The 22747-nt window shown below is 65.0% G+C and overlaps 4 protein-coding genes across 4 annotated transcripts; 2 read left to right on the top strand and 2 right to left on the bottom strand.

The window, feature by feature from the left end:
• Nucleotides 1-197: 197 nt before the first annotated feature.
• On the bottom strand, nucleotides 198-4559 carry CHLRE_17g738800v5 (uncharacterized protein). Its single transcript, XM_043072603.1, has 8 exons — nucleotides 4371-4559; nucleotides 3736-4179; nucleotides 3237-3524; nucleotides 2442-3047; nucleotides 2101-2160; nucleotides 1694-1839; nucleotides 1325-1419; nucleotides 198-1064 (listed from the first exon to the last, which is right to left on the bottom strand). Exons 1-8 carry the CDS (start codon nucleotides 4515-4517, stop codon nucleotides 853-855), a joined length of 1998 nt encoding a protein of 665 aa, XP_042915062.1. The 5' UTR covers nucleotides 4518-4559; the 3' UTR covers nucleotides 198-852.
• A 97-nt stretch (nucleotides 4560-4656) lies between these two features.
• CHLRE_17g738751v5 (uncharacterized protein) lies at nucleotides 4657-10935 on the top strand. The gene is made up of 8 exons (XM_043072602.1): nucleotides 4657-4943; nucleotides 6008-6068; nucleotides 6572-6638; nucleotides 7225-7327; nucleotides 7719-7827; nucleotides 8241-8360; nucleotides 8865-9006; nucleotides 10119-10935. The coding sequence occupies exons 1-8, from the start codon at nucleotides 4780-4782 to the stop codon at nucleotides 10310-10312; spliced, it is 960 nt and encodes a 319-aa protein (XP_042915061.1). The 5' UTR covers nucleotides 4657-4779; the 3' UTR covers nucleotides 10313-10935.
• A 54-nt stretch (nucleotides 10936-10989) lies between these two features.
• Nucleotides 10990-16275, top strand: CHLRE_17g738700v5 (uncharacterized protein). The gene has a single exon (XM_043072601.1). The coding sequence runs from the start codon at nucleotides 11651-11653 to the stop codon at nucleotides 15443-15445; it is 3795 nt and encodes a 1264-aa protein (XP_042915060.1). The 5' UTR covers nucleotides 10990-11650; the 3' UTR covers nucleotides 15446-16275.
• A 3345-nt stretch (nucleotides 16276-19620) lies between these two features.
• CHLRE_17g738650v5 (uncharacterized protein) lies at nucleotides 19621-22672 on the bottom strand. The gene is made up of 5 exons (XM_043072600.1): nucleotides 22509-22672; nucleotides 22021-22362; nucleotides 21540-21853; nucleotides 21274-21402; nucleotides 19621-21105 (listed from the first exon to the last, which is right to left on the bottom strand). The coding sequence occupies exons 1-5, from the start codon at nucleotides 22566-22568 to the stop codon at nucleotides 19977-19979; spliced, it is 1974 nt and encodes a 657-aa protein (XP_042915059.1). The 5' UTR covers nucleotides 22569-22672; the 3' UTR covers nucleotides 19621-19976.
• Nucleotides 22673-22747: the final 75 nt, after the last annotated feature.

The following is a 22747-nucleotide window of genomic DNA, read 5'->3' as shown; positions in this document are numbered from 1 at the left end:
CCGCATACGTTGGCCCCCGCTGCTTCCTCCGTCGCAGTCAAGCCTTGGGCATGGGCTAGCCTGGGCGGAGTGCTGTGGCAGTCTAGCAGCGTGGGGTTCCCCTGGCGCCGCCGCTCTCGTCAGTTCGTAACACACACGCGGCACGCAGTCGGCGGCCCGGCGGCCGGCGCGCAAGCATTTCCCTCTCTGAACGGCGTTTCGGCGTCCTAGCATTCCCCCCTCTCATTGCCTAATTGGACCCTCCGCACCGTTCTGTACGCACGTCGCTCCCGGTCTGCTCACACGTGCACACGCCTGCTACTTTACACAGCCGTCGCCGCCACGGCGCCCATCGCCCCCTCAGTCCCTCACACCGCTCAGTACGTCGCAGCCTCTCGCCCAGGGCGAATGCGCACAGCAACGGGTGTGCATTCCTAGCCACCTTGCTAGCAGCTGACGAACTGACGTGCCTGCCACGTAGACTGCTCTTCAACATGCGCTTGCGTCTGCCTGCCTCGTGTCCACAACAGCAACAGTCACCAAAGTGCTCTCTACCCGCGAATGCGGACGCACATGACGCCAGAGGAGGTTGTCGGCGCTAACAGTTATCAGTTCTGCCGCCGTCACGCGGCCACCCCCATCCCCAACCGGCAACCGACCCACCAAGCAACAGCTCCAACACATATCGAGCTGCACACAGCAACACATGGTGCGATCGTGCATGACACAAATTGCCAACACCAAACCTGTACAACGGTATTGATCAAATACCTTCCATATGCACTACCATTAACGTACAATTGTATCAATGCTGCGAATGAAGCATCCGACATCACCGCCTCATGTGTACAGCGCTGCCGGCATCGGAATCCTTCACATCCAGCCGCCGCCCATGCCGCCGCCGCCCCACTGCCGCGGCCGCGGCACGCCAAAGCCGCCCAGGCCGCCCGGCCCGCCGCCGCCGAAGCGGCCACCGCCGCGCCCTGCCACGCCGCCACCGAACCCAAACCCGCCCGGCAGCCCTCCAGGCAGCCCTCCACCCGGCAGCATCATGCCGCCACCGATGGCGGGGAGTCGGTCGTAGTCTGGCGGTGTGTGCGTGTCGTGATCCAGGTGTGTTGCACGTGTGCAGGGGATGGGGCAGGCACAGGGGTCAGGTGGGCCATGCGTGAGGGTGCAGCCATGGCAGGCAGGCAGGCAGGCAGGCAGGCAGGCAGGGATACAGGGCCGCCACGCAGCACACGGGTACCTCATGGCAATCCCCCGCATGCTGATCGCCAAGGTTGCACCGGCGCGCTCGCGCCTGCCCCTCTAACCCATCTACCAGTGCTGCCCCCACGCCCACCTCCTCCTATGGTGCCGGGCGGCATGAAGGGCGGCCGCGCCAGTGGCGCCAGCGGCGGCGGCCCCCACCCCGGCACCGCGGGCCGGAACTGCTGCCTGCGGGGTGCATATGCACAGCGCAGAGCGCGGGTCTGAAGCACAGCACGGATTGCATGGACTCTACATTGGTTTTGCCGACACCGCCCACACAACCACAAATCGGCGCGTGCGCGTTTGTAACACATGCACACACACATGCACACTAGCAGATGATCACGCGCTAGCACACGAGCACATGAGCGCACGAGCACACAACCGCGGAAGCCCATTCCCATGCACAATCGTACACCAGCGCAGGCGCACGCACGGGGCGGGCGCACACACCACGCACCTGCGCCGCCGAGCCTCTACGCGCTCCTGCCAGCGCCGCCCGAACACGTGCGCCCAGCCCCGCGCCGCCGCCAGCTGCTGGTCCGACTGGGCGGCGGCGCCGGCGGCGGCGAACTCGGACTCGTACAGCGGCCGCCACAGCGCATCCTGTACGTCAGTACGTCAGTACGTCATATGTCGTACGGAGAATGCAGTAGAGAAAAGTACAGTACGTCGGTACGTGCTCGTTATGGGATCCGCAGCCGGTGTTGGCCCCACCCAGTCGGGCCAGGTGCTCAGGCAGGGCCAGGCGCAGGCGCGCGCGCAGCCAGGAGCACGGCAAGGCAGATGCTGTTAGGCAGTTCGCATGTGGCAGGTGGCGGCAGTCGCAGCCAGCAGCTAGCAGCAGCACCCTCCACAGTCACTCACGTCGTACGCCAGGCCGTGCCAGTAGCTGCACGTGGCTCCCAGGGCCACCAGGTCACGTGCCTGTGTGGCGTGGTGTGCGGTGTGTGTGTGTGTGTGTGTGTGTGTGTGTGTGTGTGTGTGTGTGTGTGTGTGTGTGTGTGTGTGTGTGTGTTAAAGAGCACAAGGAAAACGTTACGCAAAGACAGTGTATGCGATGCAACAAAGCGACGGTTTACGGATGTTACCTGAAGTTACCTCGCATACCATGTGTGTGTGTGTTGTGTGTGTGTGTGGTGTGTGGGCGTGTGGAGTGTGGAGTGTGGGCGTGGCGTGGCATACACAAACACGCACACGCCCCCCACCTTGAGCTTCTTCAGCACCGCCAGCTGCAGCTCCATGGGCAGAGCTGGCAGCCCCACCGGCGCCGCCACGCCCGCCGCCCGACACGCCGCCGCCAGCAGCGGCAGACCCAACCCGTCCTTCAGCCGCCGCCAGTGAGCCGCCAGCGCCGCCGGCAGGCCCGCCGCCGCCGCCGCCGCCGCCGCGGCGGCGGTGATAGTTGACGCATTTGTGGCGGCGCCGCCTGGCGGCGGCGCCGCAGTGCCGTACTCAGACAGGTCGATGCTGATGGTTACGGTTGTGGTTGCGGTTGGTTGACCGGCGTTGACCGAATGTACGGCGGCGACGGGCGAGCCGTGAAGGACCAGGTGGCGCCCCATGCCGTACCAGACCAGCTTCATGGCGGCTGCGCTACCGCCGCTGTTGCTACAGCCGCCACTGCTGCTACCCCCCGCCTCAACCATCGTCACGTCTTCACCCGCCCCCGCTCCACCGCACAGCGGCGGGCCCTCTGTTGCTTGGGTTGCTGCTACTGCTGCTGCTGCTGCCGCCCCGATGTAGCTACAGCCATACAACAGCTGCCGCGGCGGCGGGGCGGCGGGGCTGGCGGACAACAGCGCGGGCAGGTCCTGCGCAAACGCACACACAACAACTAAGCTACATCACAGCTCTTGCGGGTAAGTGTCTTATCGTATGGAATTATGGAGAACGCCTGGCAGGAACCACGCCCACGCGATTCACTCCCCTCCCGCATCGCCTCACCGCAACACCCCAACCCGCACCCCCCCCCCACCCCCACCCCCACACACGCCTCCCACCTGCAGCGGCTGCAGCTCCGACTCCGCCATCACCGCGTCCACCACCAGCAGCGCCCGCCACACCGGCGGCAGCAGCGCACCCAACAACACCGGGCCCGACACGCTGCCGCCGCCGCTGCCGCTGCCGCTGCCTGTGTAGCCGCCTGTGCTGGCGCTGCCGGTGGCGGCGCCGGCGCCGCCTGCGGGGGCAGCGGCGCTGCCGCTGCCGCTGCCGGCGGGGTCACTGGGCGACGGCGCGCACAGCAGCAGCCGCAGCTTCGCTGGCACGCCTGGCAGCAGCCGCCGCGCCTGTTAGGCCAGGGGCCGGGACTCATGTGTGAGTGAGTTGCGAAACCGGCGGGGCCAACCCCTTACCCACCAGCTCTTGTGCCGCATACGCGCATGTGATTGATGCATATGTTCATGCCGTGTGTCTGTTTCCTTCGAGAGCCAGCCTGCGACTGCTGCATCTCAACGCCCCCTGCCAACACCTCAATGCTACTGCCGCAGGCCCACTCACCGCTGCAGCTGCGCCGCTGCCGGCCTCCGCCTCCGCCTCGCCTTCCTCCACGGGAAGAGGCGCCAGCGGCCCTTCCTCAGCACCGTCCTCGCCCCCGGCGGCGGCGGCGCCCCCACCACCTCCCTCGATGCCTGCTACTGCTGCGGCGCCGCCGCCCGTGCCACCGCTGTCCACGGCCGCCGCGGGTGCGAGCGCTGCCACAGGCGCCGCCGCTGCCGCGCCGCTGCCGGCACCGCCAGCCGCCACGGCGGCAGCAGCCGTGGTAGCTGCTGGCGCCGCGTTGGAGCTACTGCCGCCGTTCATGGTGCTACTGCCATTAGTAGCGCTGCTGCCGTGCGCGGGCGGCGAGACCTCGGGTGCCGGCGACAGAAGCCACAGCAGGTCGCCACCGCATACACCTAGTTTGTCAAGCACGTCGTCCTCGCTTGCGGGCTCTAGCGGCGTCTGCTCCGGCGTTGTTGGGTATGCAAGGGTTGAAAGGCAGAGGCAAGGTAAGGTGCGCAGGGCTGTGCGAAGTCGATGGATGGGGGGAAAGCGCCGGGGCCGAGCAGCGACAGGTTGTGGCACGTCGGACTGGTCGAGCCTTGCGTGAGGCGCGTTGCAACGTGAAACCCTCGCGGCGCCCATCCACTTGCCTTCTTGTTGAGGGATAGCACGACTGGCGCGTCATCGGCAAGCCCGACCGCCTGGCGAACCTCTGTCAGCAGAGTCTTCCAGGTCCCCGGGTCGACATCCAGCCGGTAAAGCGCGCCGGTACCAGCAGTTCGTAGCCTGAGCTTCATGGTTGTTCGCCTAGGAAGTCGAACTACCGAAACAAACGCAAAACGGGCAGAATGGGAAAGTTGATCGTTCGCCCCATGCAGAGAGGTTCAACTGCAATTCTTTGTGAAGTCCCGTTATCACAGTGGCTGACGGCGTAAACATATGCTTTCACTTGACAATTCTGCATGTATATAGTTTGAGCTGCTACGAAACGCACTTGAGGGGCCTTGTGCTGTGCGAATTGCGCTGCTCACATACAGTAATTCCCGGCAATACGGCGACATGGAGACGCCAATGAAAACACTACCAAACCTTCTGCTTACTCGCTTGCACTCGGAACACAGCGAGCAGTCACAAGGTCCAGCGACGCCTTATACCGAGGACGTCCCCGAAATCATCAACGTGGAGGAAGACACGGGGAGTGAGGAGGAAGATGAGCCCGAGACGTGAGTATCGCGCTATTGCATGTCCACATGCCGGGCCCCGGTACTCGTTCATCGCCGTGTTTTCTGCAAATCTGCACGATGGCTCATAGTTATAAGAGGAGAATCGGGCGCCTGTAATGCCTTGTCGGGCAAGGCGGGGGTTGTATCGTGGACTGGACACGCGAGGGTCAACGCAGAAATGCGCGGGACTGTAACGCCACCTGTCGTGCCGCCTGTCTCGGCACTGCAATGGCGCGGAGGCAAGGAAGGTGGCTGTCCATGCAAGACGTAGAGGGGGGGCATGCTGACACCATACTCTTAGTAGGCGACAAAAGGCATGAAGGGGCGAGGCACTGGTCCGGGAGGCCGCCCAGGAAGGGCCGAAAGAGGGGGGAGTGTTGTTACGCGCGAGCAGGGGGCAGCGGTCTCCGCTGGCGCCTTCTAGCACGCGGTACAGCTGCAGCGCGTCAGAGTGCTGGCGTGTGCTCGGCCTGGTACGCACACACGCATGGCCCGTGGCCCATGTCGGCATGTGTGCATCACCGTACCGCATGCATGGCGACTGCTGCCTGGCGCACATGCACATGCACGGCACGCCGCCACGCATGTCGCAGGGGGCTGCAGTCGCACGGTGCGGCGTGCGGGCTAGTGGCACACCGCGTGTGTGTGTGTGTGTGTGTGTGTGTGTGTATGTGTGTGTGTGTGTGTGTGTGTGTGTGTGTGTGTGTGTGTGTGTGTGTGTGTTTGTGTGGCCGTCGTGGTTACTTGGCCTTGTCCGGATGCACGCACGGCGCTGGCTCCGTCCATGCCGGCCTGGAGGCGCCACAGACCCGTCCCCTGGCTGGATACCGTGCAACACAATCCGCAAACACCCCTGCGAGCTTTCGGTACATGTGGGAGTTTGGTTTCAACTTTCAACTTACGCAAACCGTAGGCGCTACTCCCCACCACCGCTCTCCATCGCTACCTCCCCACCTCCCTTCCCTGCTCCTGTCCCTCTCCTCCCTCTTCCTCCCACCAGCTCTCACCTCCCCACCGCTCTTCCCTCCTGACCACCTGCCTTCCCCCTCCTCCTCCCTGCACAGGTCCAACGTGTTCACACGCAGCCAGGTGTTTGTGGTGGCGGCGGTTTCCAAGGCTGTGCAGGTGAGCGGGCGGAACAGGAGCGACAGCGGGAGGAGTAAGGGGAGGATCAAGGGGAGGAGCGGGGGGAGCGAGGTGTGGCGAGGGCGGCGAGGGGAGGAGCAAGGTTAGGACGGGGGGGCCGGGGGGAGGAGCGGGGGGCGGGCGAGGGGTGGAGGGAGGGGGGAGCGACAGTGGTGTTAGTACCGATAGAGGGACGACAGCGGGGACGCTTGGGAGGCGCCTGGGAATGCTGGGGCGGCCAAGGTGTGGGTGGGAGCGTGGTTGGGAGGGTGAGTTGGGGCGGCAGTGGGCCGCGGCCTGCGGGCAGACGGGCGTGTGGAGGGGCCGTGTGGCGGGCTGCGGCGCTGCTGTCGCGCAGGCTTCAGTGCCCACGGCCCGGCGCCTGGGCCCCTTTGCGGGTGCGGGTGCGGGTGCTTTCCCGCCTCCCCAACCCCCCGGTTTGGTTCAGTTTGGGCTGGTATCTTCAATCCCCCCGTTCACATGGCTTACCCGCCCCCCCCCAGGGCTACCGGCCAGCGGTGGTGCTGGACGGGCACCTTGCGGAGCTGGCGGCGGCGCCCAGTGGCGCAGGTGAGGGCAGGGGCGGGGGAGGGGGGGGAAGAGGTATTTTACTGCAAACCCAACTGAAACATGGGTTGCGTGTGGCCGGGGCCGGGGCCGGGGTTGGGTCGCTGCGCTGTGTGTTTGGGGGGGCGGGCTGTGTGTTGTGGGTTGTGCGCGGGCGCAAGGAGCATGCCGGGGGCCAACGAGCATGTCCCAACTGTCGTGGGGATGGGGGCGAGGGGCAGTGCCTGCTCAGCAACCCGCTGGCGTCTGGATACTCATGCTGGGATTTAGGTAGACACGCTCCTGCCTCCCCCGGGACTGACAGCTTGGGCACAGCACTCCCGCCCCGCTTCCCGACCTAATGACCCGCGTGTCTCTTGTGGCTTCCCGGGATTGGTGAGAACAACGCCCCAACTGCTTTTCCTTGAAAACCCCTCCCATAGAACTCTTCACCCTCTCTGTCCCTTTCCCTCTGTCTATCTCCGCCCCACTCAGCCCCACTGTCACAATGTACGGTACTTATGGCCTTTACTCCCCCTGCCTCTGCCTCTGCCTCTGCCTCTGCCTCGCCCCGCTGCCTCTGCCTCTGCCTCCCCTCGCCCCGCTGCAGGCTTCACGCTGACTGCTGTGGGCTCGGACCAGCAGCTCAGCTTCAAGTACGAGCCGCCCAGCCCCAAGTTCACACGCAAGCGCCCGCACGCGCTGTCGTACAGGCGGGTGCTGGGGCGCAGGAGCGCAGGGGCGGGCAGGGGGGGGGGCCGGCGGGCGGCTCCGCACTTGGGCGCATGCACCAATTGAGCACACACGTGCATACGTGCACACACGCGCATGCACAAAACATCGGCTTCACAGAACAGCACCTAACGCACTGCCCCAACTTCATGCGCGCGCACACACACACACGCACACACGTCACGGCCCGCTGTTTGCTTGGGGGCATCCGCATGCGCACCGTGTCAACCTTGTCCCTTTGTGCTCTCCTAACACACAGTCACGTTCTCTTTCCCCTTCAACAAGCACATATACACGTCCTGCCTGCCTGCCTGCCTGCCTGCCTGTCTGCCTGCCGGCGCCTCCTCCCCCCCCCCTCATGGCTCCCCACAGGCTGCAGCTGCTTCAGGGCAGCCAGTTCCTGTACTCCATGAGGGGGCTGCCCACGGTCATGCGCTGCCAGCGCAACGCGCGCGCGCTGGAGTGGGGGCCCGCGCACGTGGTGAGACACCCGGGGCGGGTGGGGGGGGGGGTGAGAGGGGCTTAACGTTGAACCAATCCCGTAAGGAAACAGTCGCGCAGTCAGGTTACATGTATGACTAGGACTACCGTAGTAGCGGAATATGGTAGACCGTGGCAGGCTGGGGGGGGGGCGTGAAAGGGGGCAGTGGCGCGGCGGTGCTGCGCGCCAACTCACCTCCTCCCCGGCTCCCCACGCTGCCATGCCTAGAAACCCTGCTCCTCCCTCCTCTGTCCTTGCCTCTCCTCCCTCCTTGCTTTCCACCTCTGTCCTCCGCCGCTGCTGAAGCCGCTATCGCTGATGCCGCCGCTGCCTCCCTCCTCCCCTCCTCCCACCCTCCCTCCTCCCCTGTTCCTCCCCTGCTCCTTCCCTCCTCCCCCTCTCCCTCCCCCCAGGTGTTTGCCTACGCCGAGGACATGGATCTGTTCCTGGCCACCCTCAAATACGTGGAGGCCAGCGAGGTGGGAACCAGCACCAGCGGCGGGGCGCCGCCGGAGGCGCTCAGCCCGGGGCAGGTGAGAGCTGGGAGCCGGGGGGTGGGGGTAGAGGTGCAGGGAGGGGGTTCGTTGTATTCCCGAGACCCGTGAAGAGGTCCCAATCCTATGCAGGGGGAGGGAGGGACATGACTGCTGCGGGAGGGAAGGGGGCAGGGCGGGGCGGGGCGGGACAGACGGCACACGAGGGACAGGAGCGGCAGGAGACGAGGGGGCGGGCGGCAGGAGACGAAGCGGCGGGGTGGCAGGAGGCAAGGGGCCGGGGGCATCCGGCAGTGCAGGGATCCGGCTGGACAGACCTAGGGAAGCGCACATGTCAGGACCTCGGCAAGGATGCACGTGCGCATGAGCACACACGTGCGCACGTGCACACGTCAGCTCCTGGCTCGGCGCGCCGAACGGCACGTTCCACGCACCTCTGGCGCACGCGCACGCGCCTTCCCGTGCTGCCCCTCTCCGTCCAACCCACCCACCCACCCACCCAACCACCAACCAACCAACCAACTAACCAACCAACGCACGCAGGCGGCGCCGCAGCCGGGCGCCCGCGCCTCCCTGATGGGCACCAGCCGCCGCCAGCTCAACTCCAGCGAGGGCGGCGTGGCGTCCATGCTGTGGGGCGCAGACGCCGCGGCGCTGTGGATGAGCGCCAAGCCGAGGCCCGCAGGTGCGGGCGGGGGCGGGGGCGGGGGCGGGGGCGGGGGCGGGGGCGGGGGCGGGGGTGGGGGCGGGGGTGGGGGCGGGGGTGGGGGCGGGGGCGGGGGCAGGGGCGGGGGCGGCGGCGGGGGCGGGGCCGAGTTGGGTTCGCCTAGGAAACAGCGAAACCGGAGGCACGAAGGGGGTGGGGTGCGGCGGGGATGGGTGGTGATGGTGTGATGGGGTAATCGATTCCAAGCCCGGGATACACGGGAATCGGAGGAACCCGTAGCAAGCCCGCATACAGAGCGCACAGGGGGGTTGTAAATACCAGCCCAAACTAAACCAAAACCAACTAAAACGGCGGAGCACAGGGGGGATGAGGGTGCTTGTGTGTGGGGGATGGCGGCGTGGGCATGCGGGTGTGGTGTGTTTGTGGCGTGGTGGGGGTGGGCACGCACGGCGTCATGGGGCACACGGGGCGCACTTCGGCACGGCCCCCTACTGGCTACTGACCTACGATAACTCCCAGACTTGTTTGCAGTACATATGACAGCTTATAGATGCCACTGGTATGAGTTTGGGCGCATGAATTGGACTGTTCCGAAAGCATGGTTTGCAAATGTGGGGCATTCTAGACGCGGGCTAGTGGACACGGTTGGGCCCCCTATGCTGATAACCCCTGGTCCACCGGCGGGGCCGATACGTCCCGACAACCCCGCATGCACTCGGACGAGGATTTGGAATTGGATCACGCCATCTGCAAGCACACTTCACGGCGCTCTGCCGCTTGTTGTAGCTCGATGGGGATTAGTTGTGCACCCGCCCACACGTGGCCCGCCCAGGCCTTGCAAGGATTTGCCATACGGCCCGCCAGAGTGCGCCCCGTGGGTGGGGGTGGGTGGGGTGTTTCCACCATTCCCAACAAGAATGACACTCAACAGACGCCATATGGGTCGGGGTGTGGGAATGGCGCGCGTCGGGTGTGCATGTTGTTGCTGTTGGCGTTGTGGCTATTGGACCAACATTGCCAAATAGCGTTAAAAATGAGTAGCTAGGTGCATGCGCCTAGCAAGCACCCGCTGGCATGGAGCATCGTCGAATGAACCTGCCACAACCCGTCACGACCCGTTCGACGTGCAGGCGCCAGGAATGGCGGCGGCGCTGGCGCGGCGGCGGCGCCGGCGGCGGCTGGGGGGCTGCTGGGCGCTGTCAGCGCATTGGCGCGACAGCTGCGGGAGCAGCCGGCGGCGGCGACGGCAGCGGCGGCTGCGGCGGCGGCGATGGTGGTGGCAGCGGCAGCGTATCTGCTTGGGGGGCGGCGGGGCCGTCGGTAGGGCGTCAGGCTTGGGCTGCTGCGGGGGCTGCTGCGGCTGCTGCTGCGACAGCTGCAGTGCGTGGGCGGGGGCAGCGGGAGGCTGGCCTGGCCCGGCACTAGGAATTTTGGAAACGAGCGCGACGAGTTCGAGGGATGTCGAAGTTGGGAAGCGCTGTGGGAAGCGCCGGGCTGCTGGAATTGCGTACAGACTCAGAGCCGCTGGCTTGCCCGCCTCTGGAACTTACTTGCAACTGGTATGAGCAAGGTTTAATCCCCGCACAAATATCGCAAGGAATATCAAGCGGCGCAGAAGCGTCGGCAGTTAGTTTTTGACCGCCAGTTAAAGTTGCGACAGGTTGCGAAGTCTACCTTTTTATGTACTCGGTGCCGCGCCGCGCCTTGCTCGCGCGAGCGCAGGAGAGGGCAGTCGTTCCAGACGGCGCAGCGTAATTCAATATACTTGCAACACGCCCAGGCTGCGCACGACTGCCCCCAACAGTCCGAGCGAGCAAATGGACGCCGCAACGCAGTGTCTGATGAATACAAGAAGATTCATTTGAATCTCAGAAGTTAAGGGATGTCAATTTCTGTTGCCGTCGCGCCTGCTGAGGAGACAGCGGGGACTAGTGTCGAATTATGACTAGCATGATTGTCCGAGTCCAAGACCCGAGCCCGTTTTCCGTGAATGTCCTTATTCTACGTATAGGAAGCCTAGCCTAATAACCTATCGTAAATATATATCATGGCATCTCACAACACGAAGCGCGAACTCGAGTTTGCGGCAACTCAATTTCGTGCACAGCAGGACACATAGAAGTCGCTTGCATAAGTTTTGCTTCTGGTTGCAAGCAGCAGTTTTGCATCCCGCGAAACGCACAGCACAAACTTGGCCGACGACGTCGTGTTTTGCTCCGCGTACAAAGGAGGGAGCACCTAAAACTTACATTCAGTATGTGTGACGTGAGAAAGCAGGCAATGGTCTCAGGTTCTCTGTTTGCTTCGTGGCCAGTGTCCTTGACGCCCCGGGGCCTGTACTCAGCACTTCTTCAAGTTGTCTTTTACAACTGCTGCTCTCGTGACATAGACGAGGGGCCTGTTGTAAACGCTGCGGCAGGTTTTCATCCCATTCCCGGCTTTGTTTGTCCTAGCACCGGATGCTTTGGGCTGTCAGCTTCTGTGACATAATACCTCATGCTATTCTGCCTGCATTGCCTGGTTGCTCGTGGGCTTAGGTGACCCATTTCGACCGGTCTTGCTTTGCATTTCCTTTTTTGTAGGGGTGCTGGCTGGTCACTGCAAACCGCGCAGGGTCTTTGTGACCGCTGCCCCTTAACGACGACGCAGTCACGTCATATAAATGGAAGCGTCCCTGCCGAACCTGCCGAGCGCCGGGCTGCGTGGGAACGGGCAGCCACTGCCGCCCTCGCCGTTTGCCTTCCAAACGCTGGGTCCCCAGAACGCCCAGGAGTCTGCCATGCTAGCGTCCGTGCACGGCACCTGGTCTTCGGGTGCCGCCGCAGGCACAGGCGGTGCCGTGGCGGAGCCAGGGCAGTCGGGTTCATCATTGGCGGCCCACTTCGCCCAGCGCGACGCAGGCGGGGCGGCTGCGATGGCAGGCAGCTCGCCGCTGACACGCTCCCTGTCACTCAGCATGGCCCCCGGGCCGAATCCTGGCCTGCAGGCTAGCAGCACGGGCTTGGGCGGCGCTACAGCCGGCCGGGGATTGGGGCAGCCGCGATTCGGCACAGGCGGCGGAACGCAGGTGCTGCTACAGCCAGCCTCCCCGCGCAGCTCCCCGATCAAGCGCCCGTTCGGCGCCGGGAGCTCGGCTGCAGCCGCCACGGCGTTAGCAGGCGCAGGCGACATCAACGTACGTGCCTGGTCGCTTCCGCCGGGGGCTGCTGCTGACACGGCGGCGGCGGTGCCGGCTCTGGACCAGTCGCTACCGCAGCAGCAGCCGTCCTACCGCCCTGCCTCGGCACAGGCTGCGCCGCTGTCGCTGCTACTGCCGCGCCGACAAACGGGCCACCAACACGCGCCGCCGCCGCCAATGGTCCGCCCGCCGACCTACCCGGCGCCGTACTACCCGCGCTACGGTGGCGGCCAACCGCCGTACCCGTACAGCCTGGCGGCGCACGCGGGCGCTGGATCCGAATCTGCCCTGGATCCGTTGGCGCCGCCGCCGCCCCATGAGTTTGGCTTGCATCCGCCGTACCCGCACTACGGCGCCGCTCCGGGCGCAGGTTACGAGCCCTTGTACGGCAGCGGCGGCGGCCACACGACGGCGCCGCCGCCAGTGTATGGTTCTGGACTGGGCTACCCAGTGTATGATCCATACGGCGTGTACGGCCCGGCGCCTGGCAGTGACAGCTCGTACGCATCATCCTCCCGCATCAACCGAGCCGCGTCCTGGCACCCGGGCGCCGGGTTCCCGGCAGGGCCGGCCGCCGGCGGCGGCGCTGATGCCGTTGCCGCGGGCACCCCCACCGGCGGCGGCGGCAGCGCTGCTGCTGGTGGCGGCGGCGGTTACACGAACCTGGCGTTGCAGACGTCACCGTCGTTCATCAACTCGGTGGCGTCGCTGCACATCGCCAGCTCGGCTGCTACAGCTGAGGACGGCGCTGTCGCAGTCTCCGAGGCAGGCGCGTACCAAGAAAATAACAGCGCTGCCGCGGGTGCCGCCAGCGCTGCTACAGCCGCCGCCGCCGCCGCCCACGGCAGCGATCCCGCGAAGCGCCGCCGCGTGGACAGCAGCTCCAGCTACCCGCATGTGGCGTCGGCGCAGCCTCCGCCGCAACAGCAGCAGCAACGCCAGCAGCTGGAGCTGCACGCCCCTAGTGAGCCCGTGCAGCGCGCTGGTACGCTGGGACTGCAGTCACGACGACAGCTGAAGCACCCAGCCGCCGCCGCCTTTGCGGCGCTCGACGCGACGGCGGCCGCCGCCGCCAGCCGCGTCGCCGCCACCGCGGACCCGCTTGATGCCCTGTTAGATATGCCTGACTTCTGGGGCCCCGGCACACCCGTGGAGCCGCAACACCATCAACTACACCATCAATTACAGCAACAGCAGCAGGTGCCAGCTACGGCAATGCTCATGGATGGCAGCAGCAGCCCGCCACCTGCTCACGCGCCAGCAGTGACGGCCGGTGGCGGCGGCGCAGATGCCAGCGGCGGCGGGCTTGTGGCAGCGGATACGCAGCTGCAGCAGCTGCAGGCGCAACAGCAGGCAGACGCGCAGCAGCTGCTGGCGCAGCAGCAGCAGCTCCTGAGGCAGCAGCAGGAGCAGATTGAGCTGCTGCAGCGGCAGCTCATGATGCAGCAGCAACAGTCACAGCAGCGGCAGCAGCAGCAGCAACAGTCACAGCAGCAGCAGCAGCAGCCACAGTTCCAACAGCAGCCACAGTCCCAACAGCAGCAGCAGCAGCAGCAGCAGCAGGACCAACAACAGCAGGCGGCACAACAGCAGCTCCATCTCCAGCAGCAACAGCAGCACCGGCATCAGCAGCAGCAGCAGCAGCAGCTATTACTGCAGCAACAGCAGGCGCAGCAACGGCAGGCGCAGCAGGCGCAGCAGGCGCAGCAGGCGCAGCAGCTGCCGCGCCCTTCTGAGGCTGCAAACAGCCTCGCGCTGGAGGGCGCTGAGGCAGAGCTCAACCTTGCCCTGTTTGAGCTCTTGCATGGTTCCGACGGCGGCGCCATCCCTGGTGGCGGCGCCGCCGCCGGTCAGCCGCTCTCAGGTCACCTGTCCCCTCTTGGTGATACAAGCCTGGGCGGCTCAGGCCATCGCGTAGGCTTGGGCCTGGCCGGTGCTGCCTACCCGACAAACGTCCGCGCCGGCAGCGGCAGCGTCCGTGCCGGCAGCGGTGCCGCTGGCAGTGCTCAGCGCCTGGCGGCGCTTTTCGGCCCCGGAGGTGGCGCCGCCGTCAACTACGGCGGTGGCGGCGCAGCCGGAGGGGGTGCACAGAGCGTAGTGTCCAGCGTCGTCCGCGCGGGCACCAGCCCAGCCGGCAGCCTCAGTCTCGCGCCGACGTGGCAGCCCGGCAGCGGCAGCGCTGGCGGCAGCTTTAGCATCATGGGTGCAGCCAGCGGCGCCGCCGGAGCTTCTGCGGCGGCGGTGGCGGCGGCCGCCGCGGGCGGTGCCGCCAGCGGCTCTCAGCGCTACGTAACGGCGCTGAGCGCGGATGTTGGCGCCGGTGGCGCCGCCGCCTCTGGCGGCGGTGCAGCGAGCGCGAGCAGAAGTCGCGCCTCTTCCGCCCAGGCGTTCCGGGACGGCATCGGCGTCATGCCCGGGCCCCGCGGGACCCAGGCTGTCGCACAGCCGCTGCCGGTGCCCCGGGGCGTCTCGCATCTACCACAGGCGCTGCAGCCATTGCTGGCGCTGCACCCGGGGCACCACCTGCAGCAGCACCACCACCAACAACAACAGCAGCAGCAGCGTCGTGGCGGCAGCGCGGGCGCCGGCGGCTTCCCCACGTTTGCGGGCACGCCGGCGGTTGCGGCGGCCGTGGCGGCGGCAGCTGCGCCGCCGGATTTCCCAACGCTGGCACCCGGCCCCCAGGCCCACGCGCCAAGGACGAATCTGCTTCATCAAGACGCGACAGCAGCGCACCAAACACAGCATCCACGCCAGCACCAGCGCTCTTCGCAATCGCCGCTGGCGCCGGCCGCTGTTGTGCGCGCTCCCAGCGGAAGCGGTGTCCATGGCATCTGTGGCGCCGACACAATCCCGATCGTCAGGTTGGAGCATCCAGGGGCGTCGGTCCAGCAGGAGCAGCTCAGTGTTCCGGACGCCGACGCTGACGCCGGCCCCGGGCCAGGCCCGAGCCCAGCAGGGGGGTTGGGCGGCGGCGCGACTGGCGGCGCGGCCGACTCCAAGCATGTAGCCGCTGCGGTGTCGCCAGTGTCCACCCCCACTTCCACGGCAGCAGCAGCAGCGGCAGCGGGGCCGTCCGGCTCACGTGCCGCCGCCGGCGCAAGGGGCGGCAAGGCCGCCAGCGGCACGCCCATCCGCCGCATCGGCGGCAACGGCACGCGCCGCCGCCGGCCGCTTCCCGAGTCTCTGGCTGCAGAGGATCGCCTGCCGGGACCGTTGCCAGTGCCCGTATCTTCCATCTACACTGTAGAAATTTTGAAAATTTCCGCTTTTTGGTAGATACATTTTAGGATTTTTGGAAAGTGCATCTTCAGATTGCAGGTGAAATTCTGCGGATTCGTGGGACCGCATCTACGCAGTGAAGATGGGAAGTTTTGCTCATCTACGCTGGCGCTCAGGTACGAATCCGACATTTTTTCACTTTCACTTCCACTTCCTTCACTTCACTTCTGTGTCCTTCACTTCACTTCTGTGTCCGTGCACTTTTAGAGCCGCCGTGCGGCGCGGGGGGCGGGGGGAAGGCGCGGGGAGTTTGTTTGCAAGGCACAGGCGCGGGGGGCGGGGGGGCGGGGGGGGGGGGGCGGGGGGCCGACGTCGCAAAGGAATCGCGTGAATGGTCTCTCAAGGGGGTGGAACATGAACAATGTAAATAATAGTATGCAGCAACAGCAACGGCAGCCAAATAAGCGCAAGAGCACCAACGTTGCCACCCGCTGAACCTAGGTGGCATCGTCGCGTGGAACGGGATTCGCGGGCCCGATGCCTCTTGATTTGGTAATGCCTCTTGTTTTGAATGGAGCCGCCCAGCCCGGAGGAGGTCAGCCTGGAGCAGCGCGGTGTGGACATCATGATGTCAGTTTTTATGGGGCGTGTGATGGGACAGGGTTCAAGGCAGGTTGGCGAGGTCCCGTAGGGTGCAGCCGATGCCCAGACCCGTAAGCAGACAGCAAACAGCTTTTATGGGGCAAGAGGAAGTCGTGCGGTGGAGACGGGGCTGAAGCGGGCGGCCGGGGGGGGATGGGCGCGCCGACAGCGATGCATGATCTGTTGGCACGCATGCCGAGCTGAAATACGGGTTGGAGTTTCAAGTTGGGGTTCACAGGTTCGCGCGCGCAATGGCGGAGTGGCGGCGGTGGCCCCCAACGGGCCCTGGCCGCCGTCGTCGCCGGTGCCCACGCCTGCCCTCAACTCTGCGTATCTTGTTTCGGAGGAGTGCCCGGGCCAGACTTCGAGTCCCTTAGAGCTGGAGTTACCGATACCCCCCAAACATTACAGTGATGCGGGAGCGGCCTGAGACAGTCAACACGCGGAACGCGTCAACACACCAGCATGCATCTTCACTCAGCCAGGCACAGCAGCCGCGGGAAAGGGCGCGAGCACAGTGGGCCTTGGGGCGTAGGCCAGGCACACGGCGCGTCACCACCTGCAGGCTTGACACCAGCCGCGGGAAAGGGCGCGAGCACGGTGGGCCTTGGGGGTAGGCCAGGCACACAGCGCGCCACCACCTGCGGGCTCGACACCAGCCGCGGGAAAGGGCGCGAGCACAGTGGGCCTTGGGGCGTAGGCCAGGCACACAGCGCGCCACCACCTGCGGGCTTGACACCAGCCGCGGGAAAGGGCGCGAGCACGGTGGGCCTTGGGGCGTACGCCAGGCACATAGCGCGCCACCACCTGCAAGCTTGACACCAGCCGCGGGAAAGGGCGCGAGCACGGTGGGCCTTGGGGCGTAGGCCAGGCACACAGCGCGTCACCACCTGCAGGCTTGACACCAGCCGCGGGAAAGGGCGCGAGCACGGTGGGCCTTGGGGGTAGGCCAGGCACACAGCGCGCCACCACCTGCGGGCTTGACACCAGCCCCGGGAAAGCACGCGAGCACAGTGGGCCTTGGGGCGTACGCCAGGCACATAGCGCGCCACCACCTGCAGGCTTGACACCAGCCGCGGGAAAGCACGCGAGCACGGTGGGCCTTGGGGCGTAGGCCAGGCACACAGCGCGTCACCACCTGCAGGCTTGACACCAGCCGCGGGAAAGGGCGCGAGCACGGTGGGCCTTGGGGCGTAGGCCAGGCACACAGCGCGCCACCACCTGCAGGCTTGACACCAGCCGCGGGAAAGGGCGCGAGCACAGTGGGCCTTGGGGCGTAGGCCAGGCACATAGCGCGCCACCACCTGCAAGCTTGACACCAGCCGCGGGAAAGGGCGCGAGCACGGTGGGCCTTGGGGCGTAGGCCAGGCACACAGCGCGTCACCACCTGCAGGCTTGACACCAGCCGCGGGAAAGGGCGCGAGCACGGTGGGCCTTGGGGCGTAGGCCAGGCACACAGCGCGTCACCACCTGCAGGCTTGACACCAGCCGCGGGAAAGGGCGCGAGCACGGTGGGCCTTGGGGCGTAGGCCAGGCACACAGCGCGCCACCACCTGCGGGCTTGACACCAGCCGCGGGAAAGCACGCGAGCACAGTGGGCCTTGGGGCGTAGGCCAGGCACATAGCGCGCCACCACCTGCAAGCTTGACACCAGCCGCGGGAAAGGGCGCGAGCACGGTGGGCCTTGGGGCGTAGGCCAGGCACACGGCGCGTCACCACCTGCAGGCTTGACACCAGCCGCGGGAAAGGGCGCGAGCACGGTGGGCCTTGGGGGTAGGCCAGGCACACAGCGCGTCACCACCTGCAGGCTTGACACCAGCCGCGGGAAAGGGCGCGAGCACGGTGGGCCTTGGGGCATAGGCCAGGCACACAGCGAGTCACCACCTGCAGGCTTGACACCAGCCGCGGGAAAGGGCGCGAGCACGGTGGGCCTTGGGGGTAGGCCAGGCACACAGCGAGTCACCACCTGCAGGCTTGACACCAGCCGCGGGAAAGGGCGCGAGCACGGTGGGCCTTGGGGGTAGGCCAGGCACACAGCGCGCCACCACCTGCGGGCTTGACACCAGCCGCGGGAAAGCACGCGAGCACGGTGCAGAGCACGGTGCAACCATGCATCGACCAAGCCAGCCGGTATGCCGGTGTGTACGCATAGACCATCCAAGAACCAAGCCAGTGTGTCGGTGTGTATGCATAGACCATCCAATAAGCAGGCCATTGTCCAGGTGTGTATGCATAGACCGTTAAGGGCGGTGAGATGTCCACAATTTCAAGTGCGTTCCAAGTCCGTTCCATGGCTGCAAGGCCTCCAATGTACCCAGAGCTACATTAGATGTACTGATGAGCATGTTATGACACTGAAACAGCTGTTCGCAAGCCAAAAGAGGCTGTAAACATTGTCGGGTGACAGCTTGCGCAGCAGACAGCGTGTGGACGTATTTACTTCCAGCACACGAATGATTATATGTTAATGACTGTCGCTGTGTCGAGTTCGTCTTCTCGACTTCCGTGCAGACTTTCAGGACAGATGGCACGCGGATGGCACTCAGATGGCACGGCCTCCACCCAGGCCTTTCCAGCCGCCAGGACCGCGCTGCGTGTAGAACTCCTGCCCAACGGCGCGTACCATGTGCTATAAGCATTGAAGTCTTAGGGGAATGTTTGGGATGGACGCATGCAGGCTGTGTCGCCGCGGGCAAGGCGAATGGGACAGGCGGGTGCCCGTAGCAGGATAGACGGCAAAAGCCACATGTTCCGCAGGGTTGTATACATGTAGAACTCCTGCCCAACGGCGCGTACCATGTGCTATAAGCATTGAAGTCTTAGGGGAATGTTTGGGATGGACGCATGCAGGCTGTGTCGCCGCGGGCAAGGCGAATGGGACAGGCGGGTGCCCGTAGCAGGATAGACGGCAAAAGCCACATGTTCCGCAGGGTTGTATACATGTAGAACTCCTGCCCAACGGCGCGTACCATGTGCTATAAGCATTGAAGTCTTAGGGGAATGTTTGGGATGGACGCATGCAGGCTGTGTCGCCGCGGGCAAGGCGAATGGGACAGGCGGGTGCCCGTAGCAGGATAGACGGCAAAAGCCACATGTTCCGCAGGGTTGTATACATGTAGAACTCCTGCCCAACGGCGCGTACCATGTGCTATAAGCATTGAAGTCTTAGGGGAATGTTTGGGATGGACGCATGCAGGCTGTGTCGCCGCGGGCAAGGCGAATGGGACAGGCGGGTGCCCGTAGCAGGATAGACGGCAAAAGCCACATGTTCCGCAGGGTTGTATACATGTAGAACTCCTGCCCAACGGCGCGTACCATGTGCTATAAGCATTGAAGTCTTAGGGGAATGTTTGGGATGGACGCATGCAGGCTGTGTCGCCGCGGGCAAGGCGAATGGGACAGGCGGGTGCCCGTAGCAGGATAGACGGCAAAAGCCACATGTTCCGCAGGGTTGTATACATGTAGAACTCCTGCCCAACGGCGCGTACCATGTGCTATAAGCATTGAAGTCTTAGGGGAATGTTTGGGATGGACGCATGCAGGCTGTGTCGCCGCGGGCAAGACCCCCAAACTCTTCGACCTTCACGTCGGTACGGTAAAATAATCGTGGCGACAGCAAACGCTAATCAAACTGCTTGCTGAACGTGAACGCGAACAGACGGGAAGCCAGACGTGTGTGAGATTCTTGAGCCTATCCTAGCTTGCCTGTTTGCGCATGCATCTCAATATTCACACAGAGTTCCCTAAACGCCGTTAGTCCGCATCCTAAAAGCCGCAGTCCGCATCCTAAAAGCCAGTTTCTGTCCTTGTACAAAGCCTTCGCAACCATGCCCTCAACATAGCCGCGCACCTGCCGCTCCCACTTCCCCGCTCCCTGCACCTGCACCTCCCGCTGCCCCTCTCCCCACCCGTGCCCCTGCCCCTGCCCCTCCCGCTGTCCCTACCCCTAACCGCGCCCCTCCCCCTCCGCCTGCTGCCCGGTCCGCGGCCCGTGGCAGCTCCGCGCTGGGCAGCGATTCTTCTTGTCGAACCAGCGCCTCAGCGAGGGCACCAGCAAGTTCCCGTTGAAGTCCGAGTAGTCGCCCAGCTCCGGACCCAGCAGGCTGACGCGCATGAGCGCGTCAAGGTTCTGCATGGTAAGGCTGGTTCGCTGCTTGGTCTTGATCAAGTTCTGGGTGCTGAAGCCGCGCTCCACCTCCACGCTGGTGGCCTGCAGCACCAGCATGATGTTTACTAGCAAGCTGAGAGCGGGCGACGTCTGCTCGAGGTTGTACAGCTGTAGCGCCCAGAAATCGCGCGTAGGGATGCGCACGTTCGCGGCCGCAGCAGGCGGTGCGGCCGCAGCAGGCGGTGCAGCCACAGCAGGCGGTGCGGCCGTCGCAGGCGGTGCGGCCGTCTTGCCTGCCGCCGCGGCTACAGCCTTCTTGGCCAGGGGCGCCTTCTTGGCCTCCTCCTCCGCCTTGGCCACCACAACCCTCTTGGCCGCCTGAGCCGCACGCAGCAGGTTCCGCCGCGCCTTCAGCCACTCGGTCCGGCACTGCTGGGCGTCCACAACAGCAGGGTGCCCATCGTGCGCGATGCCGTACCAATCCAGCAGCTGCTCCAGCTCAATGTCACCGTACAAGCCCTCTGCCGGGGTGGAGGCGATGGCGGCCATCTGGTTGGGGTCGAACATTCTGAAGTGCTTGGCGACGTCCACAACACCGAGCAGGCGCCCACGCACGTCATCGTTGATGGCCGTCACGATCTTGATAGTGGACCGCACCTCGAGTAGGCCGATTCTGGTGATTGCGAACGACTCGTTGGGGCCGTCCTCCACACCATTGACCGAGATCCAGTGCTTGCCGCGGTACAGGCCGTTGGCGCCCCGCAGCTCTGAAACAAGGCGCGCAAAGGGGCCGTCCTTCAGCATCTTGCCGGTGGTGTACTCGCGCTCCAGGACCTCCAGCGTGGTCAGCACCTGGGCCTCGATGTCCAGGTAGGACAGCTCGCGGCTTTGCAGCACCTTGGTCAGCCCGGACACCACCGTCAGCACCTCCCCAACGCAGTGCAGATGGAGTATGTTGGTCACCTCCCTGCCGCAAGGGTTGGGCACAGCGGTAAGCAGAAAGCACGCGGACTGATACACACAATAACGTGAGCCGTCCACCCTCAAACACGCACCCTTCAAGCCGTGCTTGCCGCGCTCTTCATGCTGACAACCCATGCCGTTCCCCTCAACTCTCATCCCCCAGCCAACTCACCGCAGTGTGTCGTAGATCTCCTGCGCGCCCTTCTCGTTCGCCTCAGCCTCCTCCTTGAAGTAGTCCAGCAGCGGGTCGTACAGCTTGAGCAGCCGCGTAACCACGCGCTCGCGGGACAGCCAGCGGACCCTGCATCATGCAAATGCATAATCAGCATGGCTGAGACAGCTAATAAACGGGCATCCAATTTCAACAAAGCCACCGCACAGAGAGCACCGATTCCCCGTGCAGTCAGTGAACGTAACTATCTGCCGAAGGTTGCTTACTTGTGCACCTGCAGCACGGTCAGGACCTCCTCCTCCAGCGCCTCCAGCAGCTCGTCAAGGCGGGCCTTGCGGTTGCAGGAGAAGGCGAAGTAGCCGGTGATGGTGGTGATGGTGGCGTCCAGCTTCACCAGCTCGGGAAAGGTGGCGAACACGTTGGCGACACACAGTGCGAGCTTGTGCGCCAAGCACACGCACCGGAGCATGAACGGGTTGTGCAGCTGCATCCTAGCCGACAGGCCGGTCTGGTCGCCGGTCATGACGCTGGCACCATCGCTGGTGAAGCCGAACAGCTTGGTCAGGTCGACGTTGAAACCCTGCAGCAGAATGAAACAAAGGTCAGCACCAACAACTTCCGCCTGAACGCCGCCTTAACGATGCGGATTACAAGTGAAGGGACCGCCTTAACACCGGGGGTTGTGCCTTAAACTACCCGAAGCCCGATTGTAGCCCCATTGTGCCCCCACCCGGGGCACTCGCGCACCTTCAGGGCATCGAGCAGCTTGCTCTCCAGCGCGCCTGCGTCGCAGTTGCTGCCCAGCTGGACCAGCTTGAGGAACCGGCAGTAAACACGGAAGCCAGGCCCCACGTAAGACACGTACACGGCCAGGTTGTGGCTGCGGCCACGATCAGTGGACTCGTCCACCAGGACCGTGATGGCTCGCGCGTTCTCCAGCTCCACCTTCATCTGTGCCTCCAGCGCGTACGACATGCAATCCACCATGTCGACAACGGCGGTGTCGGACTCGTAGGGGCCGCCGAACACGATGCCCGGCGTGCCGTTGGACGCGTGCAGGCGCAGGATGTCCGGGAAGTCCGAGAAGGGCTGCAAAGAAGGCAGGTAGGCAGAAACAGAAGGGTCAGCGCCCGCGCCCGCGCCCACGCCCACGCCCACGCCCACGCCCGCGCCCACGCCCCGCCCTGCCCCGCCCTCCACCCCGAATCCACCGATACATTAGCCTAAATACGTACCCGGTGCAACTTGGCGAGGTGGAAGGCCGAGCGGAAGAGCGCCGGCATCAGGGGCTCCATGGACAGCACCTCCACATCCGTAGCGTCACTGTCCAGCTTCTTGACCTTGATAGCGAGGAACTCCACAATCGGCTTTAGGAGGGCATTGGGCGCAGCCGATGTACAAAGTTAGGACTTAGGGGAGCACGTACCGGGTACAATGCACCCGCTCCTCCCCTGCTCCCTCCGCGCCCCGCTCC

The sequence above is a fragment of the Chlamydomonas reinhardtii genome, chromosome 17 (assembly GCF_000002595.2).
Source record: "Chlamydomonas reinhardtii strain CC-503 cw92 mt+ chromosome 17, whole genome shotgun sequence".
Classification (NCBI taxonomy): domain Eukaryota; kingdom Viridiplantae; phylum Chlorophyta; class Chlorophyceae; order Chlamydomonadales; family Chlamydomonadaceae; genus Chlamydomonas; species Chlamydomonas reinhardtii.
The sequence above is the reverse complement of the archived record's forward strand: the minus strand, read 5'-3'. Positions and strand labels throughout refer to the sequence as shown.